Source organism: Podarcis gaigeae, assembly GCF_964106915.1.
Source record: "Podarcis gaigeae genome assembly, chromosome: 10".
Taxonomy (NCBI): domain Eukaryota; kingdom Metazoa; phylum Chordata; class Lepidosauria; order Squamata; family Lacertidae; genus Podarcis; species Podarcis gaigeae.
In genome coordinates this window covers 19,438,898-19,457,669 of record NC_139686.1, presented here as the reverse complement: position 1 = coordinate 19,457,669, position 18,772 = coordinate 19,438,898, and the positions used below count along the sequence as shown (strand labels likewise).

Here is an 18,772-nt window from a genome sequence, read left to right as displayed (position 1 = left end):
ACCTTCATGTAAAATCTGTAAATCTTTATTGTGCTATTGGTAAAGTGGAGACTGGAAGATGGTTGTCAAATCTGCGCTAAACAATACTCAAGCAAGTATATAAAAGGAAGCTGACTCGGGCATCAGCCTTCATTAAATGACACTGACATGAGTATTATTACAGCTGCATGTTTAGGATTAGATGCAAAACAGTCCTTTTTTTATTAAAAAAAGTATCACTTCTGACATACACTTTGTAGACTGCACACTTCTAACTTCCTGCAGCTTTTCCTTCCTCTGTATTTTCCACTCTTCAAGTTCAAATCAGTTCATAGGTTTGCCACTTCCATTTGCACAATCTCTAAGATCCAGTCTTCCTTCTGTGTCAACGCTGCGGTTCTTCCGGCCGTCGCTTGCTATCGTACATCTGCACTATTGCAATGTTCTCTTCGTTGATTTTACCCACTTCTCATCTCCCAACCTCTTGTTTGCATTCTTCATTCTGCCACTCGACTTGGATTTTTCTGCCTGCTGTTCCATCCTCATCTTTGCCCTTCCTATAGGTCTTCCTGTCTAACTCCCTTATCCTTTTTGTAGTCAGTATAAGCTGCTCGTTTGTTCTTAAGATTTTAGTTTATCTGTCTACATGGTGTTTTACGAAGTAGCATAAGAACAAGGCAGATCCCTGATCTGAAGGGGCTTACACACTGCTCTAGCATTTTAAAAAGTAAAATAATGCTGGTGGTATTAGTTCATTTAAAGTTCTCTTTTTAAAGAGAGGGAGGAGAAGCTCCAATGTGCAGCCAAGAATCCACAGGAAAGAGTACTGAATAAAATCCATTGTGTGCCCCTGGGCAAACTAAGATAGTCAACTTGGGTATCACTAGCACTGCATTTTGCCACACAACCACCCAGCCTTTAAAGCAAGAAAACAAAGTTTAAAAGGGGGTAAGATAGGGTTGTCGTATTTTAAAAAGTGGAAATATGGACACAAAAGTTGTTGAGTTTTGCCCAAAGTTGTTGAGCTTCTTCAAAACAAGAAAGAGTTCTCAAGCTATTTTTAATGAAATTCCACAAAATCTACACTTCCAACATGAGCTGCTGTATAAAATTATCTGCCCAGCAATTTCCGCCCAGACACTGTTTACGAGGGCAAAATGCCAGCTATGTCCAGGAAGTTGTGGACGTGTGGCAACCCTAGGGTAAGAATTGGAGATTAGGCATCTTGCCCCAAAGACCCAGGGCTTGGAGTCCCTAGGCCACCCCCTAACAAGGCCTCTGGCACCCACGTTGGTTTTTAAAATGGCTACCTCCCTGAATAAAGTTGTGTTGTGTTCACACATACTGTACTGGCCTGAATATAAGCCTCACTTTTTTTCCAAATTCTGACCATAAAAAGTTAAAGTGTAGCTTAAATTCGCGACCTTACAAAAACTGGCTTTTACGATATCGCTGTTGAAACAGACATACGGTAAAATGGAACGGGTGTGAGTGCCTGCAGAATTGTAAGGGAGTGTCTTATATTCAGGCAATGTCTTTTTTTCTCCCTCCCCTCTTGGATTTTAAAGGTGCAGCTGACATTCAGGTGCTGCTTATATTTGGGCCAATACGGTAGTAAATCTGTCCATGCAGTTATGGGTCCTGTGTAGTTCTCCTGACATCCTTGGTGCTGTCCTGTATCTCTCCGGTCACAGAGAAATTTCTTCTCCCCAAACTACTGAGAGATTTGTCCTTTTTCATGAGTCTGTTAACAAAAGACTTTACGTGCACCCCCCCCCAAAGCCTCCGAGCCCTTTCTAATTTCAGACACGGCCCATTGACAGTACATTTAGTCAAAAAGGAAAGACTAGAGAGAGAGGGAGGGAGAGATAGCTTAATCTTCCATCCTAGTGTGAAGAGCAGACCTTTCGCACTTCTTCTCCCTTCCCTCCCCACTTTGTTGCTGGGAGTTTGCAGCGAGAGATATTTCAAGCTGCAGAGTGTTATATTTCCAGACAGCTCCCTCCCCACCAAACCTCTGACTGAAGTCATGCCTGTAAAGTGAAGTGACTTCTCTGAATCTGCTCCTTGGGGGCCCAATGAATGGAAGAAACGTACCCATAAGAAAAGAACATGAAATTGAACTCCACTGGGAGGGCTTAGGGGTTGACTGTGATGGGAAAAGGCAGGCCTTCCCGCTTTTATTAAGATAAACAAGACTGGCAAAGGAAACCCGCATATGATGCCTTCTTGTAAATCACAAGAGACCCGAAAAAAGTGGGTGGGGAGGGGACTGGTATATCATGCAACTGGAGATAAACTTCCTTGGTGAGAGTGTTGCTGAATTATTTAAAGGAGTGTGCAGATAGCATTGATGTTGAGATGGTTGTCAAATTTGTTCACGTCTGCTAATATCTAAGGGTTTTTTATAATGGGAAAGAAGCACAAAAAACCCACTGCCCTCCCTTTCACCTGAGCAAACCAGATACATCCTTCACACCAAGTTCCCAAATAAAGGTTCTGTCAGGCACCAACCAATTTAATCAGTCTCCTTTGCTGAGCTATCACTATCAGTGGCTGCTTCTTTGCATTTGTCATCAAATTTCATAGAATTGGAGAGTTGGAAGGGACCCTAGGGATCGTCTAGTCCTGGGGTCAGCAAGGCTTACTGGGCATGGGCCGGATCACTCCTGCGGAGATCCTCCGTTGGCTGGGCTGGCGCAGCATGATGCCAGAAGTCGCGTCTGCGCATGTCCACGGTGCCGGAAATCGCTTCTGCACATGCCCAGATGCTGAAAATCATGCCTGCGCACCAGGGCATGTGCAGAAGCACTTTCCGGCGTCTGGGCATGCGCAGGAGCGATTTCCGGAGCTGCGGAAGAGAGTCCCCGCGCCGTGCTGGTTTAGCACGGGGAATCGCCAAATGGGCAGCTCACTTTGGGGGCAGCTCATGGGCTGGTTAAACGGCCTCCGTGGGCCGCTTCTGGCCCATGGGCCTTAGGTTGCTGACCCCTGAATTCTAGTCCAACCCCCTCCAATGCAGGAATATGCAGCTGTCCCATACAGGGATCGAACCTGCAACCTTGGTATTATCTGCACCATGCTCTAACCAATTGAGCTATCCAGGCATGGACCTCTAAAAACTGAAGGTATGGTGGGACTGAAACAAGCTTCTCTATCCTTTCACATGTAACAGTCCAATTTTTCGGGCAAAACAAAGTAAACAAAAGGCTTCAGGAGAAAAACTAAGGAAAATAGGGTCCCCTCCCCACTTTTTTCCTGAGCCCTCACATCTCACTTCCTCCTGGGAAGTGAGTGGTTCCTCTAGGGCCTCCTCAATTTCTCAGGAGAGGCATGTTCAGCCCTTGAGTGGGTAGGTGAACGAGCCAAACACTTCCGGACCAAGCTGCCATGACAGAGGACCCCACCCTAGAGCAACCTGTCCAGACAAGCATGACCCTTCCACACTTAAGGAAGTTGGCCACAGCCAAAGCTGATTAAGGACACAACTTCCATAGGGACTCTCTCTGGATGTGCTATGTATGAGCACAGGAAGCTGCCTTGTGCAGAGTCAAAGCACTGGTCCAACTAGCTCACCTTGCCAGCATTTCAGACAGGTGTATTTCCCAGCTTTACCTGGAACTGAAGCTGAGACTTCCTGCATGCATGCTAAGCAGACACTCTACCATTCCGCTCTGGCCCTTCCCTCCCATTTAAGTGCTAACTATCCTAGCAAGCTGAAGAGCAAGCTTGACCTTCGTATAATATATGGGGAAAGGAAGAACTGCAGCCAGATTTGCTAAATACACCAGGCATTTAGAGTCGAAGCATGTAGGGGCTAACTATATCAACCTTCTGCACTTGGCATTTCCCAGAACGCAATTTGCTGGCCTAAGAGACGTTATGCTATTGAACTGCTTAGAGGGTATACATACATTAGGGGCCAGCAAGCATACACATGCAGTGAGTAACACGCCTTCCTGGGGAGTTGAGAGTCACCATGCAGAGATGCTAGAAAAAGTTGTCCTTAAGCGATACAAAGCTCTGTTCTCCCAAGGCACTGGTCCCTAATTGGTGGGCGTATGGCTCTCATTCAACGACATTTGACTCTTGTCCTGAAATCTATGCTGCATTTTAAGAAATATACTGATGCCACTTGCAATTCCATCCAAGATCCCTGGGGTTGGCCCTCTGTGGATGTAGCTTATGAGGTCCTGCTAACTGCAATATAGGAAGGACACAGAAGGAGTCAAAATCATCTATAAGTGCCACAAGTGTCTATGTCGGTAAGGCTTATAAAATGGTGCTGCTCTGTGTTGCCAGCCATTACGGAATGGTATGTCTACACAGCAGGAAACAACCATTCTATTCTCCTAATGTCAATTGCTTCTAAGATTACAATGCCCATCTCTGGAGAGATGGCAGGCAGGATGGCTCACTACATAGGCGGATTTAGGGCAGCGCAACTGGTTCCACCACAACTGGGGACCTTGGTAATATGCCGCCCTGTACAAGGCCATTTGAAGCCCTGAAGTCAGGCTTTGGGAAGAAAGCATGAAGCTCTGGCAGGGTCCTAGAGCCCTCCCTATCTCCTTCCCAAAGCCGGGCAAGTGCTTAATGGGCTTTGAGAAGGCGCCCTTCTTGACAACCACACTGCTCACATTGCCATAAATCTGCCCCTACTGCCACACTGAGAACAGAGCCTAGGGGGCGCCACAGGGCATTGAAATTAAGATGCCATGAATTGAGCAGAATGGAAGGTGAGAGGTAGTGCAGTGCTGAATTTTGGCCCTGCAGAAATTTGAAAGACCAAAGTCCACCCCGTTCATCCAAGGAGCTATGTTGTTCTTTGCTGCTGCCGTGCTTATTCTTCTGGTTGCTTTCAAGTTTCTCTTCTACCTGTTGTACATTGACAATTTGTAAATCAATCGCTTTAAATAATTGAAAGCTGGTTGGGGGCCCTTTTGACAGAAAGGTGGGATGTTAATGTTTTGACAAGCTGTACTGGTTTGGCCGCAAGGCTGCTTCTAGCACCAGCTGCAGCGTTCATTTTCCGCACCCCCTGCAACACGGCAAACAGTGCCGGATTTACGTATAAGCTAAACAAGTTATAGCTTAGGGCCCCACTCTCTTGGCCCCCCCCCCAATTTTTTTTGTAAAGGAAAGAAAAAACTGTATGTACATTTACAAAATATAAGATAAAAAACAAATAAAATAAAACCTATATACATCAACAGTGTTTTGTGTTGTGTAGGCTTCCTATTTGTTATGTGCAAATGGCTTTAGGTCCATAAATTACCACATGGCAAATATTTTGTCAACAAAAAAAATTGTTGTTGACAAAGGACAGCTGGACATATGAAGGGCCCCATTACCTTCAGTAGCTTAGGGCCTCATCAGACCTAAATCCAGCCCTGACTGCAAAGGGTGTGGTTTCCAAATATTCCATTTTGGAAGGGTGGCCATGCCGGTTTGTTATGAGGACAACAAAAAGCCTCCTGGCACCTTAAAGACTAACAAATGCATTGTGCCCTGAACTTCTTTTGTGGCATGATAAAACTTAATTCATCCATTTTTATGTGCTTTTAAAAAAGAGCTCGGATTCTGGCCTGCCACCTACCTACATTGAGCAACTAATGTACTCAGCGTGTCTTTGGGAACATTTGTTTAACTGAAGTGCTGGGACCCAGGATATGAGGGGACTGAGTCCTGTGCAATTTATAAGGACTGGCTAGGATTGGTCTCCCAAGCTGCTGTGGAAACTCTCTTGAGGGAGCCGAGCAATCAGGTCATTGTGTGGGCAGGGGTATAGGAAACGGGGGCAGGGGCGGTCCGCCCCAGGTGCCATCAAGGAGGGGGGTGACAAATTATCAAGGAACAATTACTGCCCTACTAGGGCGGTTGATAAAAAGCTTTTTTTTTAAAAAAAATGCCTGCTCCAAAGGTCTTATCTTACTGCACTAGGGATTATATAGCTACATATGAAATTTCATGCATATCAGTTAACATCTTGACCCTCCTCCACGAAAATAGCTGTTTACTTGGCCGTTTTCCTATGTCGTGAAGGCTGAAATTTCAACAAAGCACGTCCCTTTGCCAGACTCTTTCCGGGCACCTGCTAAAAGCATTCTTCTTTAGGCAAGCATACCTAGATGCTTAGGAAGTTGAAGTAATTTTAATCTTTAATATTTTAGCTTTTGTATGTTTTAAAGTAAAGTAATTTTTCTTGATTTTACTGCTATGGTTTTTTTTTGTTTTTTGTTTTGGCAACCACTTGGCAGGTTTTTAAAAATAAATTTTATTAAATGAACAATAAATATAAATAAAATAACACAAGCCAAAACACAATCCATTCTGTAGATTTAAGTATCTGTCACCTACTTGTTATCAGAGGCTCCGAATCCACATCCCTTTGTAAGAAAATATGAAATAACGTAAAACGATTTTTGCAGGCAAAAAATAATAATAATCAAATCAATATGGGGGGGGGGGTGACAAGAAATTTTCTGCACCGGGTACCACCTGACCTTCCTACCCCACTGTGTGCAGGATCTCTGGCCTGCCTGGATAATGATGGCCAACCAGCAGACATCTGAACTACTACCGATTATGGTTTTCAATGCTTCACTTCAAAATGCTGTAAAGTTGTCCAACTCTTGATGCAGATGTCCTAGACAGCAACCATTCTGTCTCCAGCTTCCTACTTTCCCCCTTTTTAATGTGCTATTGGAGCACATGATAGTCATTTTGCAATAGAGTGGTGACTTACGGATCACCAAGAAGGGCAGGACAGGGCACAAATAAACATAAAATTTTCATATGCTAATGTATGTAGCAGGGAAGGCTGTGAAGCATGTGACCTGTTTGCCTGCTCAGTCTGAAATCCAAGTGCTAGCCATTGATGGGCTGTTTCAGGAACCCTTCCATCTTCCCTTTCTTAGAACTGCTTTATCTTTAAAAAGCACTCGAGATAGACAGCCCTTCAAATAGAGGACTTTCCTCTGTAAAGCACGAAACGTGGCCTCCCTATTTTGCAAGCTCAGGGGCATCTGGGTTGTATCTAGTTTCTGGATACCTGCCCTGGCCTATGCAAAGAGTTCTTGAACTGGTTATCATGGAACACACGAGGAGGATTGTGCATGTTCTGGGCTTTTAAACAGCAGCCCCAACATCTTGCAGATCTGCGCCATTTATTCTGCTGGTTATGGATTAGGAAGCTTATGGTACAGCAACAGGTGTGTGATGGTCATGGGGAGAGACAATAAGTTACATAGAGGCCACTGAGGCGCACCCTCTGATCACTGGAATGCTATTCAACTCCTCTGGCCTCCAAGATTTCAACACACATTTCCAATAAAATCTGTACACACGGCATCTAGAAACTTTTCAAAACATAAGCTGAAAGCCTTGGGAGTCAAGTTTCTGCAGTTTTTGGCATTCAGGTAGAAGTAAAACACCAGCAGACGCAGAGTCCTGCATTACAGACAAAAACGCCTTTAGGATGAGGGGGAAATCTTAGTGCACATTCATCCCAAAGAAGTCCTGTGATGGTGTGATATAATGCCCAGAGTCCTTTCAACCAGTTCACTGCAGATGCTGCACCAGAGGCACTCCAATCCATACCCTCAGCACAACTCCCTCTTTGAAGGCTCAAAGCTTAACACTTCACCCTGATAAGCCAGAGCTCCCCCCCCCCAAAAAAAAATGTGAGATCCATACACCTTATCTCAAGATAGCAGAAAGAAAAGGTCATTCTCTGCTAAGTGGTGAGATTCTCACCTTGAAAGCTTTCCCTCTGATTGGCACAGAACACCCAAGGTTATGGAACTTTTAATCAGACGCCTGCATAATTACCGAATCATTATTAATTATATCAGAGAGCTCCAAGGAAAGGCAAAGCAAACAAAAGGCCTGATGGAGTCTCTCCTGTTGTAGGAAAGAATTAGTAATTACAAGCCAGAAGTGCACTCAAGAGTAAGGGAGCGGTGCCACGGCTGGCGTTCCGAGATTTGAGTGTGACAGGCATGCTAAGAGAGGGAGCCCTTTCTCCCGGGGAAGGATGGGAGGGGCACTGCGGTATACAGAAATAACTCACACGTTCCCGTGGCTAGAAGGCAAGGGTGGTTAACCTGTGCCCCTTCCAGATGTTGCCAGAGTACAGATCCCATTATCCCTGACTGGGCGGGCTGAGACTGATGGGAGTTCTAGTTCAGCAACATCTGGAGGGTTGCAGGTTAGTCACCCCAGCGTAAAGTGTAAGACCACTTTAAGAAAAAGGGCCACCTGTGAACTGGAGTCCTGCCTCTATCTTTCGTCATAATCTTGTAGACATCCCTTCCTGACATTCTGCCTTCTGCTTCTGTACAAGGGGAAGCATCTGGGGCAGAATGCCCCTGAATGGCAGTTTCTGGGGATCATGAGAAAGCTGCTAAGCTCATGTCCTGCTTGTGAGCTTCAAATAAGCACCTGCTTGGCCACTATGACAGCAGAATGCTGGACTTGACAGGCCTGTGGCAAGCAGGACCTGACTGCAGCAGCACAAGATCCACTTGCAATTCCTGCCCACTGGAAATGTTTGCATTTTTAACATTTACTTGTTTTGTGGTGGGTGGGGGAAAAGAGGGGCTTTGCTATACACTTCTCAGCAGTTACCCTAACAAGCCTCTTCAGTGCACATTACAGTGGTACCTCGGGTTAAGTACTTAATTCGTTCCGGAGGTCCGTACTTAACCTGAAACTGTTCTTAACTTGAAGCACCACTTTAGCTAATGGGGCCTCATGCTGCTGCCGCGCCACCGGAGCACGATTTCTGTTCTCATCCTGAAGCAAAGTTCTTAACCCGAGGTACTATTTCTGGGTTAGCAGAGTCTGTAACCTGAAGCGTATGTAACCTGAAGCGTTTGTAACCCAAGGTACCACTGTCCTGTTTTAAAACCACACAGATCCAAGGCTACATTTGTGATGTGCATGTAGACAAGGGTACATAAATAAGATCTTGCAGTCGGTGTAGCTGTTGATGCAACAGCACTTAATTTGTCACAGCCTAACAGTGCTCAGAATTAACACTGTAAGAACAAAGAACGCCTGAAGTCTAAATCGCACCCGCTTTCTTGAAAGCTGAATTATATTTGGAAAGTGGCACCCTCACCCCCAACACCCATTTGCGGTATTCCAAATTCTGACAGCCCCGCTGCAACTGGAAGGTTGATTTGTTTAATTTAGACCATTTATATATCCCACATCTCCATATGCTCGAGGCAGCCCATGAATAGATACACAACACTCCATTTAAGAACAGCAACAACCTAAGAGACTAAAAAAACCTAAGCAACGTCAGAGTAACACTTGTGTCTCAGTGACAATTCAAATCATAATGCAGTAACTGCCCAATAAAGTAATTCGGTCTCATTTTACAAGGTAGGCAGGCTCTGCCATGTTTCCTAAAAGCTGCTGGGGGAGACACAGATGGAGATTGCTCCATAAACATGAGGCTACTGCTATAAGGCCCTGATACTTGCTATGTCATGGGTGGGGAACCTCAGGCCTGAAGTTCCGAATGTGGCTCCAGGTGGCATGGTCTTTGGGACTCTGTCCAGGCAACACATATCCTTGCTACACCTCTTAACTGGCCCTGCTCTGTATCCTCCTCTACTGATTTCATGTAACTGGAATGTGTCCTTGACCTGTAATAAGGCCTCTGGTTTGCCAGCATAGAGAGTGGAGCATGTCTGGCCAACCTTGATGGCCCCAGAAGGTTGAGCATGGGGGAATGTGGCCAGGATGCCCATGCCTGCTATAGATATTCAACAACACACAAATAAGGAATGCAGAACAGGGCCCTTTGGCACTGTGGGTTAAACCACTGAGCCCAGGACTTGCCGATCAGAAGGTTGGCAGTTCGAATCCCCTTGCTGGAGAGCTACCAGAATTTTGATCATCTGTTTTTTTTGGGGGGGGCAGGGGGAGACTTTTCAATTCTTAATTTGTTAGGCATTAATCAACCTCCTCTGTTGTGTGGGGGACAAGGCAGGGGCAAGGGCTGCCTGGACTCACAGAGCTGCTGCTTTCACAACACTGATCCATCACACAGAGATGTGAGGGCAGGCAGCAATCTGGGCCTATTTAGATCCCAGCTTTCTCCACTTCTTGGACTGCCAGACACACAGAGGCTAAAAAATCCTAAGTGGGTGATTAAGCACCCCCCCACACACACATAATGTACTTCTCCATTTCCCACCGCACAGTATGGCTGAACCATACCTGTTGAAGATATCGTTTGAGACTTTCTGCAGGTACTGAAGTGCATCTGCTATCTGGTGAATAGTTTCTTCTCTGTGGAGGTCAGGCTGGATGAGGGGAACAGAGTATGTCTGTCCCTCAAGGAAATACTTCCGGGTCACAGTAGCCATTTTTGCCTGAGAAGACAACCAACAGCTTGTTAAAAGTTTATTCATGCCCATGTCAGCATCCTGATTCCTGGGAGTAGAGTTCTGTTCTAGCCTCCCCACACCTAGTGCCCCCCAGATGCTATGGACAACAACTTCCATCAGCCCCAGCCAGAATGGCCAAAAGCCAGAGACGATGGAGTTCTAGTCCAACAACCAGCTCCAAAAGGTTGCCTTGCCAACCCCCGAGTTTTCTAATACCATGCAAAGCTCTACGGCAGAAGGCTTTTGATAGCGTTGATTGTTAACTCCAAGTCCATCCCTTTGGACTTCTAGAGGGTCTGGGATCATAAGCCCACGGCAATTATTTCAAAGATGCAAGACCAGATCAAATTCACAGACGCAACTGCATTAGTGAGTTAGTTGGTTTTGCTCAACCTCACACCCTATGCACCAACTAGTGCCTCTAACCATTATTTGTACACAATATTAGTAATTGCAAAAATCCAAGTGCTGCTACATGAAATTACCCTGATTTACTCCTCTGCAGGGCCTGTACCAGGATTTGGGGACTGTCGGGCTACAGAGGATTTGGGATGGGGAACGCAACCCTTCATTTTCCACTGGGTGCTTGAGAAGATCAAAGTGAACCTCAGGGGCCCAGGCATTTGAACGACCCAGCAAACCTCTAGCACCAGCTCCACTCCTCTAGAAGCACGTGCCCAGAAGTCCAAGTGGGATTCATTTCTTACTAGGAGATGAAGGCAGACTGGTAAGACAAAAGGAAAAAGCTTACGCCAACAGAGTTCATCCGACAAACCGAAATTTACTCCACCACCTTCTGGTACTGAGATTGTTCCCCCCATGAAGAAGTGATAAAGAGAGCATCAGACAGTGGGTCATAGGATTTGGCAGCTCCATCATCAAAATAAGTCAGGAGTGTTGAGCAGTATCAATTCAAAACGACAGACTGGCAGGAGAAGCCAGAAACACCCTTGAAGTTGCGATGTTTTTTTAAAAAAAATGAAAAGTTGTCAAAGAGGCTTTTATCTCCCCTTGTGACAGACAGAAGTGGGCCAAGCAGTGGCCCATTTTGAGAGGGCTACACCTCACTTCCAGATGAGAAAGTAGTAGGACAGCAGGGATGTCAAGAATTGGAACGCTTTTTTGGAACACATCTAACCGCAGTGGGCTTCCTCAGGTTGAAAAACAACAGCAACGTGTGTTGAGGTTCTGGAAGTAGCAAACACAAGTAGGAGATATAGGAGTGTATTTAACCTTTTGTTTGAATGGACATACAAGAGCAGAATCAGCCATTTTGATCCCACTTGAGACATATTTTTAGCACAGTGTCCAAGAGGGCTTATGTCCATACAAACTGTCCATGTAAAGGCTGCACCCGCTTGGCTGGCTATTGAAGGATCCTAGAAAGTGCAGGTACATGGTATAAGGAGTCCCTTGTAGAGAGATCTGTTCCTTAGTGCTCTATTAGCAGTTTGATATTTGCGTGTAGTTTTTGGAAAATGCAAATTATTCCGAAGCTACACTGCCATTCTGTCAAATCCTATCTGCGTTGCCCAGCAGATTATTGGTCCTCTTGTCTGTATTAGCATCCAATGGGGGGAAAGCATTATGCATTCTGTCCTGAAGGAGCACAAATCAGATAGATAAATCTTTGGAGAGTGGAGGATAAACTCTTGATTCAGCAGAGCTATTTGAGGGTGGAGATGTGTTGATCTCCAAGTCAAGCAACCTTCAATTTGCATTTATTTAGAATAAGCAAGGAGGTGGCATATACCTAGGTAAGACAAAATGAAGAAGGGTTTTTTTTGGGGGGGGGGGAGCTGAAGTCTATTTATACCCTGCTTTAATTAAACTGTGTTCCATGGTGTTATTAAGCAGCAATCAAAGATGCAGATGGTACTGATTTGATTGGCATGAGTTTCACTGCACTGAATAATAAGAAACTTGCCCCTATAAATAGGTCTAATCATCATCTGATGGGTGGAAGGAAGAGCTGGGGGAAAAAGCATAAGTATAGGTGTAATTAGGCCCTCCAGCAGATTGCACTTCACAGGCTGTTTGGCTGTTCTCATTACCTGGCACTTCTTTAAATACAGCTTCTGTGCTGATGAGTCGAGCCTGGATAAAGATCTTAACAACTAACATCAACTTAATTCAAACAGCTCTGGGCCACATTCACTGTCAAAATGCACTGTTCTGCAGCAAGGGAGACCAGGTGGAGCTAGCCTCCCAAGATCTAAAGTGGGCAAGTGCCCCAACAGGGAATTGTTATCTCCAGCTGTGCCCTCCTTCCCAAGTCTCAGGATGAGCTAATTAAACTGGGCAGGCACAGCCCGTCCAAGTACACAGAGGAGCTGGCAGAAGAGGCAAACAGTTCCGCAGCTTTCAAAGATATGGTGGTTATCTTTTCCCTTGACAGAAAGCCAGTAGTTCAAAGCGTGTCCCACAAGCAGGCAGCTGGAATGCAGAAGGTTTAATTTCCTGATTCACACAAGAGACAAAATGTTCTGTATCCAGGGCAGCTGTCTACCAGCTCCACCTGGTACGCAGGCTGAGACCCTACCTGCCCGTGGACTGTCTTGCCAGAGTGGTGCATGCTCTGGTTATCTCTCGCTTGGACTACTGCAACACACTCTACGTGGGGCTACCTTTGAAGGTGACCCGGAAATTACAACTAATTCAGAATGCGGCAGTTAGACTGGTGATTGCCGAGACCACATAACACCAGTCTCGGCCGCCGAGACCACATAACCCCAGTCTTCAAAGACCTACATTGGCTCCCAGTACATTTCCAAGCACAATTCAAAGTGTTGGCTTTGACCTTTAAAGCCCTAAACGGCCTCGGCCCAGTATACTTGAAGGAGCGTCTCCGCCCCCATCGTTCTGCCCGGACGCTGAGGTCCAGCACCGAGGGCCTTCTGGCAGTTCCCTCATTGCGAGAAGCAAAGCTACAGGGAACCAGGCAGAGGGCCTTATCGGTAGTGGCGCCCGCCCTGTGGAACGCCCTCCCATCGGATGTCAAAGAGATAAACAACTACCTGACATTCAGAAGACATCTTAAGGCAGCCCTGTTCAGGGAAGTTTTTAATGTGTGACATCTTAGTGTATTTTTGGTCTTTGTGGAAGCCGCCCAGAGTGGCTGAGGAAACCCAGCCAGATGGGCGGGGTACAATTAATTAATTATTATTGTTGTTGTTATTCACATACAAATGGTTTAAACCATGAGTTTCCAAATGGTGGCTACAAATTTCACCAAGGTGGACTGCAGCGTGTCTGTGAAGGATGGTGAGAGAAGGATCCTCCTGAGGCCCATTTAGCTACATAATAGGTTTCCGTCAGCCATCTTCATGATGGCTTTTCTGGAATGAGTGGTTGCATGAGAGCATTACATGACAGCTTCCCCTGCCCTCAGAAGGCTATAGCTATGCTGACATCAAATAGGAAACAAGAAAATAACTTAAGAAGGAAGGACTTCTGCTGGATCAGGCCAAAGGTCTATCTAGTCCAGCACTCTTTCCTGACAGTGGCCAACCAGATGCCCCTGGGAAGTCCACCAGCAAGACCTGAGGGCAACATCACTCTCCCCACCTGTAGCAACATGCACACACACAACAAAAAAACAAAAGAGAAGTTTTAAGCTCAGGGGCTCATTTTGAACACACTCAGTGTTCCCCGTGGCAGAAACTTTATGGATTTCTAAAGTATTTGGTCAACTAAAACTGACCGACTATCTGTTCTACGACTAGGAAACCCCTTTCTTAAGCAGCTTGCTAACTTGTATGTATGCTTGTTTTATTTTGTTTGTGGGTCAGTGTCTATCAGAAAAGAAAGCCTCAAATTATCTCCCATTCCATTAAATAACTGATGCTAACACAGAGTGTCCCATGTGTGCTTTAGACAAGTCAGTTCTTGGTTCCCAATAGAATACTTTGTAGGGCTGTGAAGGGCATCTGGGCTTTTTCTCAATCTATTTAACAGCTCAACATTTAAGACAAGGGTGGGCAACCTGTTGGCCCTCAGATGCTGTTGGACTATGGCTCTCATCCTGGTGGGAGCTGAAGTCTAATGACAGCCGGAAGGCCACAGCTTCCCCACTCTTTTCAAATCCCTCCTTCTTTTGCATGAAGAGTATAAGTGACCTTCAAGTGCCAGTAGCATCTTCCATTGGCTGCTACAAGCGGAGTATTCATAACCTTGTCAGGTATGGTAGGCCCAGTTCCACAAGGGAGTTCAGCCATTCCTTGTCCCCATCAGGGTGTTAACCTGGGCCCAGCTGTGCATGCATAACCAGCAGTTATGATGGCAAGCTGAGCAGCCATGATGGATCAAGATGGATGCCACTGTTGTGTCTGTGACATGTTTGTGTAAGCTGCCTGGATTTCTGGGCAAGTTTTTATTGCTGTACTAATTGAAATGTTTGCATCATGGCACCAGCAGCAGAAAAAGTCACAAAGCCAAAAAAAAGGCGAAAGCATATCATGTTTTGTCAAGCCAAGGCTGGGATGCGTCCAAGTGCCCTGTGTGGAAACCCAATGATAAAGAAGGGGTCCCAGTTACTTTCTTCCCCCATCAACAAATATTATTGTAATTCACAGTCTACATCTTAAATGGGTGTACCCATAACGAAATCAATGCAAAATTGATGGAAAAGTCCACCCCCCTGGTTCTCTTACTAATTGGTGTATTCAGGGTTTCTTTCTTTCTTGCTGTGTTATTTGCCTTGCTTTGCATGCTTCACCCAACTGGACACCACAAAGCCTGGCCTACTACCTTCGATTGGTAACTATGAATTTTATTAATCTAATATACTAGGAAACATACAACTGCTTCACAACCAGATAAGCTGAACGGAGTTAGGAGACTGATTGCATTGCCAATACTATTCATTAGTTCATACCATTATTAAACCACTAATTCATTGCTGTGTTATATCCAGTTGTTTTAAGATGCTATGAACTTCATCATACGTAACTTGCTTTATTTTCAGATATTTATCTTAGGTAACCTATCTCCTATAAATTCTATAAACTTTCATGTTACCATTAAGCTTTGCACACACAAAAACCCAAGTGATTTGTTTCAGGTGCATTCTTGAGTCTATGATTTTCATTGGTTAAGCTTAAAAATCCCTGTTTCCCCTGGGTTGCTGCTGAGCAAATTCCAGCCATGATTGGGGGGAGCCAATGAGTATTAGTGGATTTGTCAGGGTGTGGTGTGGTATGTACCAGTCTTGAATGGATCAAATTCAACAGAGGGGTCTCTTTTTTGTAAGGGGCGGGGCTTTGGGACTCCACTAACCTGCATATAAATTAAAAATTTGCCCAGGTATTTTATTGAAAAGAAGCAGGCACATCACCTTTCAGAAAGAGAGCGGTGAAGCAAGAGCTGTCTCACCCTCATTGTCCTTTCAATCACAATATACTTTCTTCCAGACAGATAAGTGCCGATCTGAAGGAACACCTTAGCCATTTTGACATCCTTTCCTATTTTCTTCAGTAATTGACAAGACACTGGAAAAGGCCAGCTTCAAAGCTAACTTCCCCATTATCTGGTCCCATGGATGCAAGGCCTTCACTGTCTAAGAGCCCAGACGCAAAACTCCCTACCCCACACTAAAAAGCGCTTTAAAGAAAAAGACAGTCCGTGTTCTTGAACTCCAACCCCCATCAGCCCCAGCCAGCAGAGCCAATGGGCAGTTGTAGTCCAACGTGTGGAGGGCACTACATTGACTACCCCCCTTTTAGGAGTTTTCTTAGGAGGTGAATTCAGAATACAGTGGTACCACAGGCTATGTACTTAATTCGTTCCGGAGGTCCATTCTTAACCTGAAACTGTTCTTAACCTGAAGCACCACTTTAGCTAATGGGGCCTCCTGCTGCCGCTGTGCACGATTTCTGTTCTTATCCTGAAGCAAAGTTCTTAACCCAAGGTAATATTTCTGGGTTAGTGGAGTCTGTAACCTGAAGCGTATGTAGCCTGAAGCGTATGTAACCCGAGGTACCATTGTACCCATTTCTCAGCGATTTTCATTGGAATTTGGAAGGCATGGTGGTTATATTTCTGTATCTGACCTAAGCTTACATTTCTTTGTATGTGGAGGGAACTAGCCTATCCACTAGCCACAAGAGATACACTCTGCCTCCATGGTCAGAGTGCTCAGATGATGCTTCTGAACACGAGTTGCTGGAAACTGCAGAAGGTGAGAGTGCTCACGTCCTCTGGCTTCCCACAAGGACCTGGTTGGCCAATGGACTGGATGAGCCACTGGCCAGACTTCTTGCGTTTATGAAGATGTGCTTGGGGAGTCTGAATGAACAACACATTAGATGGCTCTGTTTCTCGAGTTCTTCTAGATAAAAGTAAATAAAAGCATACTCTTGCCCTACTGAAGAAATACCACTGCTCCCAATTCACCTGGCACAAGGAGGGTGCTGCCACACATGCACTGGCATATGCCTGGCAAATGTATGTTATAAACTATAAATGGAAAACTGCGTTGGTAAACACACAGTGGGATGCAGACAAACACATGCCACAATGCCCTGAATGCCCGTGACTTGCTAGTGTAGTGATATTCAATTTCACATTCTGTGATCTATGTCAAGCGCATGGCAAAAACCCTTGCCACATAAAGCAGGAATAGGTTCTGTGGAGAGGCTGTTGGAGAAGTTTCAAAACTGAGTTCTTACCCCTGCCCCACACTACACGTTAGAAAAATTAAAGTAAAAGTGTCATATGAAGACACAGTAGAGTCCATATCTAGATAAAGAACATGTTTTCTTCCCAAACTTGGCTTCATAGCTATTTTCTCTCTCCAGGAAATCCAGGAACTAACGGTCATGTGAAGTTGCAGGAACTCTCGTTCAGTGTTTCAATTTTGGGAGGGGAAACCACTTTAATCCAAAGCTGATATAGAAGTATGCCCCAACAGTGTAAAATAGGCCTGGTTTTTTTATAGTTTTCTCCCTTCCTTTCCCATTCATGCTTATTTCCTACAAACCAGAGCACATTCCCTCTGTATCTAGTCATTGCCAACTAATCTGTAGACACTGCACTGAGTACAGTGGTCCCTCGGATTACATACGCTTCAGGTTACAGACTCCGCTAACCAAGAAATATTACCTCGGGTTAAGAACTTTGCTTCAGGATAAGAACAGAAATCGTGCTCCGGCGGAGCGGCAGCAGCAGGAGGCCCTATTAGCTAAAGTGGTGCTTCAGGTTAAGAACAGTTTCAGGTTAAGAACAGACCTCCGGAACGAATTAAGTACTTAACCCAAGGTACCACTGTACAGAAACCCTATGCAGCCTGACCAGGACCAAACCCATTATGCTCATCCCACCAATCTTTTACACTTGGCACTAAAAGAGAGAATCTGTGCTCCTTACAAACTGACGCAGCCCTGAGTTCTTCTGTATTCTCTCTCTCTCTCTCTCTCTCTCTCTCTCTCACACACACACACACACACACACACACACACACAAACACACACACACACCAAAGCTGCACAAGGAAGTGGGTCTTAACAGCACCTAGCAATCACCAGTAGGAAACACCCCAGTGGGAACGGCTGCCAAGGGACGTGTCCTATTTCTTCGGGCCCAGCTTTTTATTTGCCCTGGAAATCAATAAGCTAGAAAATAAAGGCAGGTTGGGTTGCTTCTGGACAAAGATTATCTCAGGATGGGGTCAGCACCGAGGTTATTAAGAGACAAAATTGCTTTCCAGCACTAAAAAACAATTTGCTTTGCTCTCCTGCTCTGCAGCCAAAGAACACAACCTTGCTGTTTTCTTAACAGTTTACTCCCGGGAGAAGGAAGAGGAAGGCTATAACTCTTGTCCACCCTCTTTAATCTACTGCAAGTGTGTGCTTTATACCTGAAAGTTAATCAGGCTGGTTCTCAATGAGAATAATAAAGATGCCACAGAATACCCATGCCACATTTGTAAGAACTGGATTGTTTAGCGTGGCAGCACCTGCAACTGTGGAACTCCCTGCCTATTGAGATCAAGCAGGAGCCTTTACTGTACTTTTTAAAGCACCTGATAAAAACATTCTTGTTTAGGCAAGCCTACCCAGATGCTTAAGGGACGCGGGTGGCGCTGTGAGTTGAACCACAGAGCCTAGGGCTTGCTGATCAGAAGGTCAGCGGTTTGAATCCCCACAACAGGGTGAACTCCCGTTGCTCGATCCCTGCCAACCGAGCAGTTCAAAAGCACGGCAAAGTGCAAGTGGTTAAATAGGTACCGCTCCAGCGGGAAGGTAAACGGTGTTTCCATGCGCTGCTCTGGTTCGCCAGAAGGGGCTTAGTCATGCTGGTCACATGACCCGGAAGCTGTATGCTGGCTCCCTTGGCCTGTAAAGCAAGATGAGTGCTGCAATTCCAGAATCGTCCATGACTGGACC

General features: G+C 45.4%; 1 protein-coding gene across 4 annotated transcripts in view; it reads right to left on the bottom strand.

Moving 5' to 3' along the window:
* The window catches only part of WASHC1 (WASH complex subunit 1), a 67,093-nt gene that overhangs the window by 35,077 nt on the left and 13,244 nt on the right, over positions 1–18,772 (bottom strand). For all 4 annotated transcript variants that reach the window (XM_083700650.1, XM_083700648.1, XM_083700649.1 and 1 more), the window contains exon 2: positions 10,219–10,373. In XM_083700650.1, the coding sequence (XP_083556776.1) occupies positions 10,219–10,367 (149 nt within the window). In that variant the 5' untranslated portion in view covers positions 10,368–10,373. The remainder of the gene's footprint in view (positions 1–10,218; positions 10,374–18,772) is intronic.